Source organism: Crocuta crocuta, unplaced genomic scaffold, assembly GCF_008692635.1.
Source record: "Crocuta crocuta isolate KB4526 unplaced genomic scaffold, BGI_CrCroc_1.0 scaffold467, whole genome shotgun sequence".
Lineage (NCBI taxonomy): Eukaryota > Metazoa > Chordata > Mammalia > Carnivora > Hyaenidae > Crocuta > Crocuta crocuta.
The window spans coordinates 1,087,800-1,104,034 of NW_027530632.1; the positions used below are offsets into that span (position 1 = coordinate 1,087,800).

The window sequence follows — 16,235 nt, forward strand, 5'->3', positions numbered from 1 at the left end:
TATATATATATATAAAGAAAAACACAAGCCTACCTCAAGAAGAAAACTCTCAAATAAACAACCTAGGCTTCTACCTAAAAGAGCTAGGAAAGGAACAGTAAATGAAGCCTAAAGGCAGCAGAAGGAAGAAAATAATAAAAATTAGAACAGATATAAATGATATAGAAACTAAAACACCAACAGAGATCAATGAAACCAGGGGTTGGTTCCTGGGAAAAAACAGTAAAATTTATTAATCTCTAGCCAGTTTCATCAAAGAGAGAATGCATACACACACACACACACACACACACACACACACACAAAATCACAAATGAGGGGCGCGTGGGTGGTTCAGTCAGTTAAGAGTCCAACTTTGGCTCAGTTCATGATCTCATGATTTGGAATTCAAGCTCCGCATCAGACTCTCTGCTGTCAGCACAGAGCCTGCTTCAGATCTTCTGTCTCCCCCTCTCTGCCCCTCCCCCATATCCATCTATCTCTCAAAAATAAACATAAAAAAGTATTTTAAAACATTTTTAAAAATAATAAAAAAAATAAAATCACAAATGAGACAGGAGAAATAACAACCCACACCACAGAAATACAACTATGATTATTACTATGAAAAACTATATGCCAACAAATCAGACAACCTGGAAGAAATAAATTCCTAGATACAAACTGCCAAACTTGATACAAGAAGAAACAGAAAATACGAATAGACTGATCCAGCAAAGAAATTTAATCAGTAATCAAAAAACTCCCCCAAACAAAGTACAGGGCAAGATGACTTCACAGGTGAATTCTACAAAGCATTTTAAGAAGCGTTCCTTTCAAAGGATTCCAAAAAAGAGAAAAGGAAGGAAAACTTCCAAATTTATTCTATGAGAGCAGCATTAACCAGATACCAAAACCAGATAAAGACATAACCAAAAAAGAGAACTACAGACCAATATCTCTGATGCATACAGATGAAAAATCCTCAACAAAATAACTAGCAAACCAAACCCAACAATACAGTAAAAACAATAAATAAAATTTAAAAAATCATTAAGCATGATCAAGTGGGATTTATTCCTCAGTTGCAAGGGTGGTTCAATATTTACAAATCAATGTGATAGATCACATTAGCAAGAGAAAGTAGAACTACAATATTATTTCAGTAGATGCAGAAAAAGCATCTGATAAAGTACAACATCAATTCATGATAAAAATCCCTCAAAAAAAGCAGGTTTAGAGGAAACACACCTCAACACAATAAAGGCCATATATCAAAACCCCACATTTAACATCACCCTAAATGAAGAAAACCTGAGAGCCTTTCTTCTACAGTAGGAACAATACAGGGATGTCCACTCTCACCACTTCTGTTAAACACACCATTAGTCAATAAAAAGAAATAAAAGACATCCTATTTGCAGATGACATGGTACTGTATATAGAAAAACCCAAGAGAGTCCATCAAAAAAACTGCAAAAACTGATAAAGTCAGTAAAATTGTAGGATACAAAACCAACGTACAAAACTCTGGTGCATTGCTATACACCAAAAATGAGCAGCAGAAAGAGAAATGAAGGAATCAATTTCATTTACAATGCACCAGAAACAAGATACCTACCAAAGAGGTAAAAGACCTGTACCCGAAAACTGTAAAATACTGACGAAAGAAACTGAAGATGACACAAAGAAATGGAAAGACATGTCATGCTTAAGGATAAGAACAAATATTTTTAAAATGCCTGTAACACCCAAAGCAATCTACAAATTTAATACAATCCTTATCAAAATACCAACAGCTTTTTTCAGAGAGTTGGAACAATCAATCCTAAAATTTGTAGGAAACCACTAAAGACCAAAGAATAGTCAAAGAAAAGCAAAGCTGGAGGCATCATAATTCTGGACTTTTACATTTCAAAGCTGCAGTGATCAAAACAGTACGGTACTGGCACAAAAATAGACACAAATATCAACAGAACAGAATAAAAACTCAGAAATGAACCCAAAATTATATGGACAAGCAGGAAAGAATATCCAATGGGAAAAGACAGTCTCTTTAACAAATGGTGCTCGGAAAATTGAACAACAACATGCAAAACCTGGACCATTCTCTTTAACCATACACAAAGATGAATTCGAAATGGATTAAAGACCTAAATGTGAAATCATAAGAGTCCTTGAAGAAAGCACAGGCAGTAATTTCCTTGACATCAGCTGTAGCAACTTTCTACTAGATAGGTCTCCTGAGGCAAGGGAAACAAAAGCAGAAATAAACTACTGGGACTACATCAAACTAAAAAGTTTCTCCAGAGCAAAGGGAATAATCATCAGAACTAAAAGGCAACCTATGGAATGGGAGAAGATATTTGCAAATGACACATCTGATAAAGGTTTACTATCCAAAATATACAAAGATCTTATACAATAAGCACCCCAAAGTATCCAATTAAAAAATGGGCAGAAGACATGAATACACGTTTTTCCAAAGAAGACACACAAATGGCCTAAAGACACATGAAAAGATGCTCAACATTTCTCATCACCAAGGAAATGCAAATCAAAACTACAATGAAAGATTACCTCACACCTGTCAGAATGGCTAAAATCAACAATACAAGAAACAAAAGGCACTGGCGAGGATGTGGAGAAACGGGAACCCTCTTGTGCTATTGGTGGGAATGCACACTGGTACAGCCACTCTGGAAAACAGTATGGAGGGTCCTCAAAAAGTTAAAAATAGAAGTACCCTACCATCCCCCAATTGCACTACTAAGTATTCACCCAAAGAATACAAAATACTAATTCAGATACATGCACCCCTATGTGTAAAGCAACATTATCTACATAGCCAAATTATGGAAACAGTACAAGTATCCATCCATGAATGGATGAAGATGTGGTATATATATAAATACTATGGAATATTATTCAACCATAAAAGAGAATGGAATCTTGTCATTGGTAACAATGTGGATGGAGCTAGAGAGTATTATGCTAAACGAAATAAGTCAGTCAGAGAAAGACAAATACCGGATCTCCTAAGTGGAATTTAAGAAACAAGCAAGCAAAGGAAAAAAGGAAGGGAGAGGCAAACCAAGAAACAAACTTTTAACTATAGAAAACTGATGGTTACCATAAGGGAAGTGGGGGAGGGGGAGTTGAACCATCCTATGATGAACACCCCAAGTTGTATGGAAGTGCTGAATCACTATACTGTACACCTGAAACAAATATTACACTGTATGTTGACAAACTGGAATTTAAATGTGAATGTGAAAGAATAATTGATAGAACTTTCCAAGAATAATTCATAATATGACATGTCTATACTTGAACATATGACATTATACAGAGAAAACTATCTTTATTTAGAGATGGTATGACAATATACAGAGCAACATATGAGAATCTAATGTTTAAATCTAGTAAGAACAGGTGTGTGGGAGATGACATCCCTTTAAAATTATCCATACCTAAACAGAACTACTGTATCATCCAGCAATCCCACTTCTGGATTATTTTCAAAGGAAACAAAACCATTATCACAAAGAGATATCTGCATTCCCATGCTCAATGCAGCATTACTGGCAATAGCCAAGGCATGGAAACAGCCTAAGAGTTGGTGAAAAGATAGGTGAAAAAAATGCGGTATACAAATACAATGGAATAGTATTCCAGCCTTAAAAAGGAAGGAAATTCTGTCATTTGCAACAATATGGATGAACGTGGAAGGCATTATGCTAAGTGAAATAAGCCAGACAGAGAAAGACAAATACTTTATGGTATCACTTATATGTAGAATCTTGGTGGGGGTGAGGAGAGGTAGGTGAGGTGACAGGTGTGTTAATTTACTCAATGGCAGAAACCCTTTCACACAATGTATATGTATATCAAATCATCACATTGTGCAGTTTATCTTACAATTTTATTTGTCAATTATACCTCAATAAAGTTGACAGGCACCTGGGTGGCTCAGCTGGTTAATCGTCTAACTTTGGCTCAGATCATGATCTCATAGTCCATGAGTAGAGTCCCACATGGGGCTCTGTCCTGTCGATGCAGAGCCTGCTTCAGATCCTCTGTCCCCCATTCTCTCTGCCCCTCCCCAACTCATGCATGGACATGCGCGCACTCTCGCTCGCTCTCTCTCAAAAATAAAAATAAAACATTTTTTTTTAAAGCTGAAAACTAAAGTAACCCTGACCCAGATTTATGATTAAATTTAACCAAAAATTTTTGGGGGCTCAGCCCAAATAGCTCCTGCTCAGAGGCCTTCCTTAACCACTCTTGCTAAAAAGTATTCCCTCACTTTTCTGTCTTTATCACAGTCTTATTGTTTAATCCTGTAAAGGTAATGTGGGGATAGGGCCTCAGGATTTGTAAAGTGATACGAAATTATTTCTACATTTATTAGGAGGAAGACTTCTTATATAAAGAAACTGTAACTGAACTATTTTGGGTACCCAGCAATAGCCACTAACCATATATGACTACTTAAATTTACATTTCAAAATTCCATATTCATAAATAAATATTCCTACAAATCAGCTGAACTACAAAAAATTTACTTTCTATGGGGAGGGAGGAAGGCATTTTTGCTTTTCTTACTTTTTCCTCTGAAAATAAAAACCCTTGTTTCAAGTACTGGAATAGAGATTTTTCCATCTTTTTCATATGCTTACAGTGCCATCTTTTGTTGCCTAATAATTACACGCTCTCCTTGCCATGAATTTTGTTCTTCTGATTTTGTTTCATTTCATTTCAGTGGGAACTAAAATTTATCAAATGGAAGAACCAATGGAGGGAGGGCCCTGTCCCCACATTACCTTTACAAGATTAAAAAATTAACACTAACAGAAAACTTCTCATGAGAAACAATGAAAGCCAGAAGACCATGGAATGTAAATTCCAAGTGGTCAAATAACATAGAATTCCACCACCAGCAAAACCTCTCATTAAAAATAAAAGTGAGAAAACTTCAGCTTTGGCTAGTACCAGACCTGTAATCTCACTAAGTAGTAGAAAAGTTTAGGGGAAAAAATCAGAACTTCTCATCTTGAAGGCAGCAGAGAGATCCTGAGGTAATGAGAACAGAAAGAGCTAAGACTCCAAGGAAAGAACAACTTTGGAGAGGAAGCTGATTTCCCCTGGGGCCCTTGCTGATCTGGCAAAAATCAGGGGGTTGGCAGGAGGCTGGGATTAGCATTGGGAGGTGAAGACTGATCTACAGGCTGATGTAATTCTCACATGCATTTTCTCGAGGTTGATAAAATCCCCTAGATTAGTAGGGTGCATAAATTCTTACTGCTAGGGCACACACACTGTGAGGGGAAGGGGGCACACAGCAGACAGAAGTGTCCAGGAATCTGATGTTAATTTTTTCAAGCCTTCCATGGTGGCACTGAAGCTAAACAGACCTTACAAAATGGATGCACAAATGTAACAGTATTTTCTCTCCTAAAAAGCAGTTATACAAGTGATGTTTTGGTAAACTATTACTCACTATTTTACTCTCATATCAACTTATAACTGATTTTCCATCCTACTGCCTGGAGTAAATGTCTATGTGTTATACCTTTTATCAGACAACTAAGCAAAATCTGTCATACACAAAAACAAAATGTTCTAAAATTCAACAGAAAGGTTTTTAAGTATAGCAACCATAAAAGTATTGGTAATGAGATCAAGAGATGACCCTAATATGGCTTTTAAATAGTGACATGTGGAAGGGACATTTCAAGCTTAAGAAAAAGTAGAACTAAAAAGCAATGCATTACAACAACCATCTATAAACATTTTGCAAAGAAAACTAGGCATTCTACATTAAGAATAAGAGAAAACTTGGGGCACCTGGGTGACTCAGTCGATTAAGGTCATGATCTCACATGGCTTGTGAGTTCAAGCTCCGTGCCAGGCTCTGTGCCAACAGCTCAGAGCCTGGAGCAGGCTCCAGATTCTGAGTCTCCCTCTCCCTCTGCCCCTCCCCCACTCGTGCTCTGTCTCTCAAAAATAAACATTTAAAAAAAAATAATAGGAAAAAAAGAATAAGAGAAAACTTGAATACAGTCATTTAAAGCTACAGATGGTTCAAAGTTCGGAGGCAAAACATTAAATGAAACTTCTTCATACACAGCAAGTACTGTTTCACTAAGCAAAATCTTGATCACATTTATTGAATATAAAATATATGAAGGAAATAATGTCCAAAATCACATTAANTTCACTTATGGGTGATCACATTTGTTTAAGTAAAGTAAGTTAAAACACTTACCTGGGTTTCATATAAGTGGGCAATGTGAAATTGAACTGCAAAGATGACAGAAAATAAAAATCAATACCAACAGAGTAGTGTGGGGTAAATTAAATAGTATAAAACATCAAACATAAGCACAGTCTACACTACAGAGATTTAAGTAATAATAGAACATAACTTTTATTTTTAATAAAACAGAATACACCAGCAAAAACACTGAAGAGCATGACAGAAGCAGCCATATGTGCTACATGTATTCATTGTTGGTCAATATCAAAATTTGTCAGTTTAATTATTAACATTAAAACCTATAGCAAGCGAGTATATTCCTTACAAAGTTCAAAACTGTAAGATTAAGCAAACAGAGAAAACTCTTTATAAATCTATTTTATAAACTGGTACTTTAAAAACTGAGTTCCAAATCAATACAATAATGTCAGTATTTGGGTAAAAAAAAATATTAAAACCAAAGAAAGTCTCTAGTTCTTTATACCATATTTCATAACAACATTTATAAAGAAGTCATAAGCCATGATGATGCTGGTAACAACACAGAGGAAATGGAGTTGTTGCATTTCTCTATCAGTTCTTCAGAATTATTTAGGGGGGAATATAAAGGACAAACCACGTAGAAGGCAAGAATAGTAAACAGTCACAAGATTAACAAGTATGTCTTGAAAATCAAACAAAAATGTATTTCAGCTTCTGTCTGCAGCTCTTCTTGATATACTGCATCGCCAAAGTATGAATGATTCAACAAAAGCAACAATGAACTAGGAATCAAAATTGGATTCTAGCTACTTTAATACCATAATTTTCATTCTTCAATGACAAATCTCTTTCTTAAATGTTCTATCTACCTGGATTTCACAGCCGGATTTCAAAGAGTCTGGGAGCCTATCAAATTTATAGGCAAAATGTTTATGAGGATCTTTGAAAACCAGGTCCACACGGCTATCATCAAGTCCTCACTGAGGGATGCACGATGAACTAACGCTCTCACGGATTCTCCTAACGATAAGATTCACCTGGGAGGCTTGTTAAAAATAGAGATTGCTGAGATTATGATTCAGTGAGCCTGGGGCAAGGCCGAGAAGGCTGCCTTTTTAATGGGTTCTGCAAGAGATGCCAATACCTGTTCCCTAGACCAGCGCCTGGGAAGAACTAGACTAAGTAACCATAAAGAGCAAAACAAACAGATGAAATATATAATGAACTTTAAAACCAAACAACATCTTTGGATCGAAAGTAAATACTACATCTCTCTCCATAAGTAATCATTAAATGTCACACATTAATCAGAGATGAGGAAAAACAAAAATATCTTTGGACGATGAACATCAGCTTTCTGTGAAAAACACATAATAATAGTAAAATTTCTACATACAGAGATATCCCCTTCACCTGTATCTGTTGAGGGCTTTTCTTATTCTCCACGTCCCTTTTCCAACACAGCTCTCCTTAAGATTCAAGTCCAAATCTCACCTCACTACATCACTGGAGGGAGACTGGGTTACAGGTTAAGAGAACGCAGAAGGAATGGGAAAACTATGCTCATCTCCCTGATCTTCTTACCCCTCTAATAAAGGTGATAAGGAAGAAAAGAACTAGCTAGCATCCCCTAACTCCCTCCAAGCTCATCCCTAGGCCCTCCATTTACGGCCTCTGTAGCCAACAAATTACTAAATCCAGTGTCATCTTTTGTAGTGTGAAAGCCACCACATATTTGTTAAAAATCCTCTTCAACTGAAACATAACCCTACAACTAAAAAAAGCTCCACTTGACAAGTCTCAATTAGAAGTGGAAATTTTTAACAAATATTGCCATAAAAGGTTCTGAAATTCAACTTTATTCAGAAATTATGTTATTTTTAGAATTAAGAGAATTAATTAAATCTAGAGGAAACAATTTTATCCCGAGGGACCAACATATAATGAAGTCTCGCATCACCATGATTCTACTTTTTAAAACACCAACCGTAATTAACCCCTCTTAAAAAGCTCTAGAAGCAGTAAGTGTATCTACTTACTTTTTAATTGCATAAATGAGCTGTGCCATAAAATAGAAATATCTCATATAGACATTTTTTAAAAGCTTACTTTACTTTCTATAATTTTCTGATCTTTTGTAGTATCACAAAGTAACACGGAAGATTTCAAAGAAGAGTCAAGGCCTGTGGCGTACACGAATATGTGATGACGTTAAAAATTCCAAGAGAAATAAGCCTTGCAAAGATAAGAAGAGCCTGGTATTTAAATAGTAATAATGTCTGGCTCAAAGTAGGTAATCTACATTTGTTAGTGCTCCGTGAGACACCAGCCATTACCACGGCTATCATGTAATCACGCAGACTGCCTAAAATAAACTACCCAAATCAACTGAACTATAATGGCCTAATGTCTCTAAATAAAGCATGTTCCCTTCCATCACAGTAACCAGCCTCATGGCACAGAAAGTCCAGGCAAACCAGGATGCTGGTTACCCTCCGTCCTACTTCCCTTCTCAACAACATACAGAGACACAGACACAGTCAACTTGAAGATGTATTCGTTATGGTTCAAATATCCTCTTCGCGTTCAACAGGAAGTTTCCTGCCCAGTGGTACTCATTCTACAGATGTAGCGGTCTTCCTGTAAGCAAGAGCAAGGACCTACAGCTGAGTTTTAACTTCAACAGAGTAGACTAAAATGAGGATTTACCAAAAGAATTAGTCTAATGTTTATGAAACATCCCTCAAAAGTTATCATTCAAACAGACATAGAGTTACGAGAGTTAGCTTTAAGGTAGAAGATATAACCAATAAAATGAACATGAGGTGTTTCCTTACTCCTATATAATTAAGGAAAAAGTATAAATTAACATTTAATAAATGTATCGATGAGTTGAACTTTTTTCTAATCTAACCTCCTTTTAGAAACTACAATATTGCTGCATTTGTTACCTTCCCACCATTTATTCTGCAAATACACTGCTCAGTACTAAATCCTGAGTTTCATTTAAAGAAAACAGAAATCGTTTCTGTCTTCTCAGGAAATTGCCTCTAGTAAAAGCATGATATAAAGGGTCTGGCTTAGATGATGATTTAATCCACACCATGTCGTCATCCAGGTACTATCAAGTTACATTCTAATTTCATGTATTCAATCATTTTCTTAGACATTTTTAACACTGGCACTACTTTTCACTTAATGGCATCCTATACAGTTAAAACACGAAATCACTTAGANNTCATTAACAATGATTCTAATTTTCATACACTCTAATTAAAATTTTAATGTTCCAAGAAAGTTTTAAAGAAATTGAGCTTGAACCCAATGAATATCCTTAAAACTTTTACTAACTACTGTAGAGAACACTAAATATGACGACGCATACAAGTTGATAAACACATCATAATCAACCCAATCTACTTTTGGAAAGAGACGTACACAGAAGCAGAAAATGACTTGTCGGAAGAAAACCACGGTTATTGGAACAGGTTTCTCACACACATTCTTTGTAAATTAATTGAAAAATGTCACTTCAGGGGCACCTGGGTGGCTCAGTCGGTTAAGCATCCGACTTCGGCTCAGGTCATGATCTCATGGTTCGTGGGTTTAAGCCTGGCGTCGGGCTCTGTGCTGACAGCTCAGAACCTAGAGCCTGTTTCAGATTCTGTGTCTCCCTCTCTCTCTGACCCTCCCCTGCTCACGCTGTCGCGCTCTCTCTCAGAAATAAATAAAACATTAAAAGAAAGAAAGAAGTCACTTCAAACTTTATATATGATGTGTAAAACTGCAATAAAAAAAACAAAGGAAGTAGTCATAATTACCAATAATTTTCATACCACACAGCAGGAATCAGTGAGCGACCACATAAGAATGTTTGTATCCTCATTTTTTCTAAAACACTGGCAAACCCTGCTTTTTTAATCCCCCAAGTCATCTACAATATAATTAATGCATAATCAATCCTGTTCATTAGTGCAGACAATTTTAATTCAACCACCCAGTTTGCTGGCGTATCTATTTTAGACACAGACTGTTCACAATAACTGGTCTCACGTGCTCCATGTGTATAAGCAGCCATGGCAACCAATACAGTTAAGATCCAACAATTCTCAAAGAAAATTGCAAAGGAGTTTATCACTATCATCATCATCATCATCATCATTACTACTATTATTTGCCAGGAGGTGATCTGAATACATGTAGAAAATTATTACTTAATACTTACTTTCAGCATTGGACAAAGTGCAGGGATTGCAGTCAACCAAAGCTAACTGAAAATGCTGCAAGAAGAGAATAAGAAAATCAGTGCACTAAATTCAGTCATATAAATGTGCCTGCATTTTCAGGTACATAAGGTCTAACATAATAGTGAAACTATGCTCTGCTCATAAAACACACTAGACAACCAACTAGAATCACTTTGTACATTTACTGCTGGTAACAGGCTGTTGGGTGACTTTCTTGAGGCAGTTGAGAATGGAGAATTAACTTTACCAAGTTATTGCATGTATAATTTTGTTTATATGAAAACAGCTTCAGAAAAAGTCTTCAGGTAAATAGTTATCAGTTATAGAGCAGTTTAAATAGTTTAAGACCATTATTTTAAAAACTGAAAGTTAAAGTTCAATGATATTGATGTCAGAATACCACTGCCTATCTTAAAATGAGACATGAACTTTAGAAACAAACAAACAAATACGATGACAATAAAGGGTAAAACTATCTGCCCTTACCGATTCTTCAATAATCAACTGTAGTTGGTGCCTTTTAAAACTATTTGAAATACGGGGCACCTAGGTGGCTCAGTTGGTTGAGCATCCAACTTCAGCTCAGGTCACGATCTCATGGTTTGTGAGCTCAAACCCCTCACCGGGGTTTGCTGTCAGGGCGGAGCCTGCTTCAGATTCTCTGTCCCCCTCTCTTCACCTCCCCCACTCACGCTTTCTCTCAAAAATAAACATTAAAAAAAAAAAACTATCTGAAATACTACCAAGAATGCATCAAATAGCCTGTGTTCAAACTTATCTATGAAATGTAATCATCTTTTTAGAATGCATGTGCTGTTATATGTGCAGACATTATTAAACCATGACTAGTTTACAGTACCTACTTATAACAACATCATATAAGCCTGCCCAAAAAATACATGTTAAATTCAATGGATAACATGAATTTTTAAGAACATAAATCATGATCAAGAACACTGGGTGACATGTGACATCTACTTTATCAACATTAAATCTGGTGTATAAACTAAGAAAGAAAAACAAGTACTAGAGTTGGTATAAAATCCTTAAGTTAAAAAAAAAAGTAAATCTCTTTGAATTCTGATGAAAAGCATTTCAAATTTTGAAAAAAATTTTTTAAAACATTGAAAAAAATTTCCAATTTTCTGATTCTCTATAAGTTTTTAGCATTAAAAATAATCAAGAGCCAAAGCACAAACCCATAAATAAATAAATATTTTGACCACAATAAGCCCCCTCTTATCCACAATCCAAATATCTAAATAGTTGTATTTCTTCTAACTACTAGACAAACTGAATGATATGCATCATGGCAACTTCCAGATGTAAATTCAAAAAGGCTTTATCAAGAGAAATAATCATTAGCAAGCTTTCAGTACTGTATTTCAACACAGAATAAACAAAGCTGCACTTGGCCAACTAGAACCCTCCATTAACAAAACTAATCTCATGTCAGCTACCCAGTATTACAGTGAAGGAAAGATGAGAAGGTATCGTTTGGTAGGAACACAGTAGCGGTCATATTCCTTCACGAATGTGTGTTATATTCAAGCATATTTAGGCTAGCCTACACTTGCAGTACTCTTTAAAATTTAAGGGTTGTAATATTGAGTGGACAAACCACTAACAAAATGACTGTAACCCTTAATTATTAAATATTTAATCCACTCAACAAATATTTATCAAGTGTCTTAGGACAAATATTTAAGACAAAGCAGGCACTAGGAATACAATGGTCAAGGAAACAAATGAAAAGTTCTTTGTCATGGTTGATTAAGTGGGGTAAAAAAAATCCAACACCTGAGCAGTTTAAGAACTGCTTTTATTAAAAACAAAACGAAATAAAATCAAGGAACTGCTTTTATTTTCCCTTGGCCTACTAAGCAGATTGTATATACCCTCGAACGTCCCTTTAGTGTGCTACCATAGCACGAGATAGCAGACTATTTTAAAGAGTACTGGTGCACCTGAATCTAGTATTAACACCATATGTCAACTATACTTCTATAAAGGAAATAAAAACTGAGCACTATGAAAGCAAAGTATGCTTTGTAACCAACTGTCTTCCTCTAGGCAAAAAGAGGAGCCCAGTAGCCACACATTCAGACTGCGCGCATTCCTAAGTCTAGTCTATCCTGTTGGCACACATTGGATTTAGATAAGAGCAAGCAAGCAGACCTCTCCTCACTGAGCCGTCAAAGGATACAAACTGACCTAAAGAAAAACACACCTCAAGATGGCTGTATTTTAGTTTTACCTACAATGACATCCCCCAAAGAGCAGAGAGATGCAGAATTCGAACTGCCTAGACTCCAGTTCATCTATCAATGTGCAAGGTCCTGCAATAAAACCTGGCAGAAGCAGTTCTGGACCACGTTTATATAATTATTAACCAACCTTAAAGCACCAATGAAGTCATTGATGTCTCATTTCGAACCCACATCATCATGAAATATTAAACTTTTTCAAACAGCAACAATATTAGAAAAATTACTTGGCAAAAGAGCACATATTCAAACATGTGCATGTGAGAATGAAAGAATTTACAGAATAATTACGAAGTATAAGCAGCAACTATGAAGTCACATAAAACTACCCCATATAAAGAAAAACCATGCCACACTTTCCAGTAAACTAAATGAAGATTGGGACTGGGGTGGGGATGACATGACCTCACAGTTTCATTTCTAGTATCTAAACCAGGGGGCGCCTGGGGGGTTCAGTCGGTTAAGCATCCGACTTCAGCTCAGGTCATGATCTCACGGTGCGTGGGTTCGAGCTCCACGTCAGGCTCTGTGCTGACAGCTCGGTGCCTAGAGCCTGCTTCAGATTCTGTGTCTCCCTCTCTCTCTGACCTCCCCTACTCCCACTGTCTCTCTTTCTCTCTCTCAGAAATAAATAAAACATTAAAAAAAGAGATTAGTATCTAAACCAGATGCAAAATAGATGGACCTATGAACATACAAACCAGCAGAAAGGACTATGGATTATAAATAATCAGCGCCGGGATCTGAAAATACCATGGCAAAACAGCCAGGAGCCATCCCTGCAACCAACAGAAGCTGTTAGGAAACATCTGCACCCCACACGGAAATACTGCAGTACTGAAACGGACTACTGTTGGGCGAAACAAATAGCTATTATGTCGTAGAGGCTTCTGCAGTTCAAAGACTACATACAGACCTGAAGGCAGAAAGCATTCTACAATTTCCAAGCAAGATTTACCTAACATATTTTTTAATGTTATGGTGATTTTCTTTTTATAGAGCACTTCTGGTCAAATTCACAAAAAATTCTATTCATAATAATTTCTGTTGACCTCTTTATCACCAAAGTTACCTTTTGTTTTAGAAGCTTTTGACTTGTTCAATATTTCAAAATAACTTCATAGCATTTTGCTTTATAAAGACCAAGGGAATTGATTNATGTAATTAACATGGAAAATTCAAGTTTCAAGACTTTATTTCTCTTTAAATTGTTTTTCTTCTAGCTGTAAAGTCTGTGATTATCTCATGAATCTTTCCAATTATAGAGCCCTTCAGTCCCAATCCTGAAGACAGTGATAGAACTTGCTTTTATAATCAAGAAATTATTTATGTATGTATAAATTATTAAAATGTGGAGCAATGTTTGGGTTCCAGACCCAATGTTGGATGTTCTGACTCAGTGGGGTGGGGCTGACACCCTGGGAACCAGAAAAAAAGCNCGCGGGGCCCGAACCCACAAACCGTGAGATCATGACCTAAGCGAAAGTCAGACGCTTAACGGACTAAGCCACCCAGGCGCCCCTCACTATTTTAGTTTTTAAATTGTGTACTTGCCCCCCAAAACTTTACTTCAGACCACGTAGGCAAGTAGTTGATACTGTTGAGTATATTCAATTAGTGTAGACATGGCCTTTCAGGAATAAAATGTCGGCAATGCCAGGCACTCTGCTATGGCTATGCATCTACAAAACTGAATACATGGCCACCAACATTAATGTTCTAACAGAAATTTAAAAGACAGGGCTGTCTGGGTGGTTCAATAGGTTAAGCGTCGGACTCTTGGTTTTGGCTCGAGTCAAGATCTCAAAGTTCAGGGGATGGAGCCCTGCGTCAGGCTCTGAACGGGCAGCGTGGAGCCTGCATGGGATTCTCTCTCCCTTTCTCCCCCCTAGCCCCNGAGGGGAAAAAAAAAAGAGAGGTACTTCAAGCTGAGGAAATCACTTATTTCTACATAGCCTTTATGAAAGAGGGTTTTATAGACCATTTTAAGGGAGAAAAGATACGTCGTGTACGCTTGCAAGTAATTGTCTGCTTTTTCATTATTACAGACTGCCGCAATTCTAAGAGAACAAATTAAAACCAACAACTTCATTCCCAAACCTAATAGTCTATGATAAATGGATGAGCCTAGGGAAAGTCCTGCGATGTGATGGCACTTTAGGGACTTGGTGTCTGAAAGTGAGATGCAGAGCTGAACCCGGAAAGTTCTGGTAGGGCTTATGAGTCACACTGCTGGCTAAGCTGATCTGACTGAGGTTCTTTCAATGCCCTCAAACTCAAGCTCTTCTGATTCTCTGTAATACAAGGTTATTACAACTGTTTTGAGGAGAAACTCTACTGCACGCCAGTAACTAACAGCTAACAGATCCTGGCAATCTCTTCTCAAAAAAGAAGTTTCCAATCTGGTCTCCTCCAAAAGTTTCCTTAACAAAAAGGTCACACAAAAGACACTGTAATACTGAAGATGTTCCAAATCTTATTTCTTCTTTTCACAGCCCTTCTTTATGGCTCTAGACTTCTATCTGGCTATACCAATATCGGATATCCCTCAGGTACCTCCAATGCAATATACTCCCAAAGGACTCATTTCCATTCAAAGCCTTTCCACCTCCCAACCCCCAAATCTGCTGCTTACTTTATCACCTACAAAAAAGTGACTTAAGCCAATACATGAGGACCCTATTCCCACACTGAATCAGTTAATAAATGAACTACGTTATTAACTCCTTAAGATCTACAGAACTATCACCTCTCATCCTTTCATCCACAGAGAACCCATTTATCCCACAGATCTTGCTCATCTTTTCTCCTGTACCAGTGTCCTACTTGTTTCCCAACTCATTACTATTGCAGTTTACAAAAGTACAGGTATAGAACTCACTGGAAATTTTAAAACACTGATTCTGGTATGTGTCTAACCTGCGTACACAAATGATCAGAATACAGGATGACTTCTTTTCCAAGTTCTTTAAATCAGGTAGTCTACAATTTGTATTCATATCACAGTAAGACTGATATTTACACCAATAACAAATACAAGGAGCACATGATATATATTTTACAAAGGGGATAAAAAGATGTTTTGGAACATCACCCTTTTTTTTTCTTTTGATGTGGCATTAGAGACACTGAATGCTTCATAAAGCTAGTTGTTATGGGTAAACAGCAAAAAATATGCTCTTTGTTAGAAATGATTTCTTGCAGATAAAATATATTTGAGGAGAGAAAACTGAAATGGGAAACCTGGCCTCACTCTAATCACTCTGTATCAGAGAGAATAGTTACTACACATCTATGAACAGTCATGTCCTTTTCAAACATGTATTTTGGAGGAACTGAAGTACTTCTACTGTTTATACTACTGCACGCTTAAAGGTATGTAACAGAAGAACTCATGGCAGAAATGAGTATCAATTGGAAAAACAAAACTGGGCTGGCAGAGTGAAGTGGAGAAAGCAGTACAAAGTGGCTAGACACACCAATTAGGAGATAAATTCA

At 36.7% G+C, this 16,235-nt stretch overlaps 1 protein-coding gene across 1 annotated transcript in view; it reads right to left on the reverse strand.

Moving 5' to 3' along the window:
- Nucleotides 1-16,235, reverse strand: part of KDM6A (lysine demethylase 6A) — a 134,659-nt gene that overhangs the window by 70,421 nt on the left and 48,003 nt on the right. The window contains 2 exon segments of the mRNA XM_077768522.1: nucleotides 6,251-6,285; nucleotides 10,449-10,503. Of these exon segments, the coding sequence (XP_077624648.1) occupies nucleotides 6,251-6,285; nucleotides 10,449-10,503 (90 nt within the window).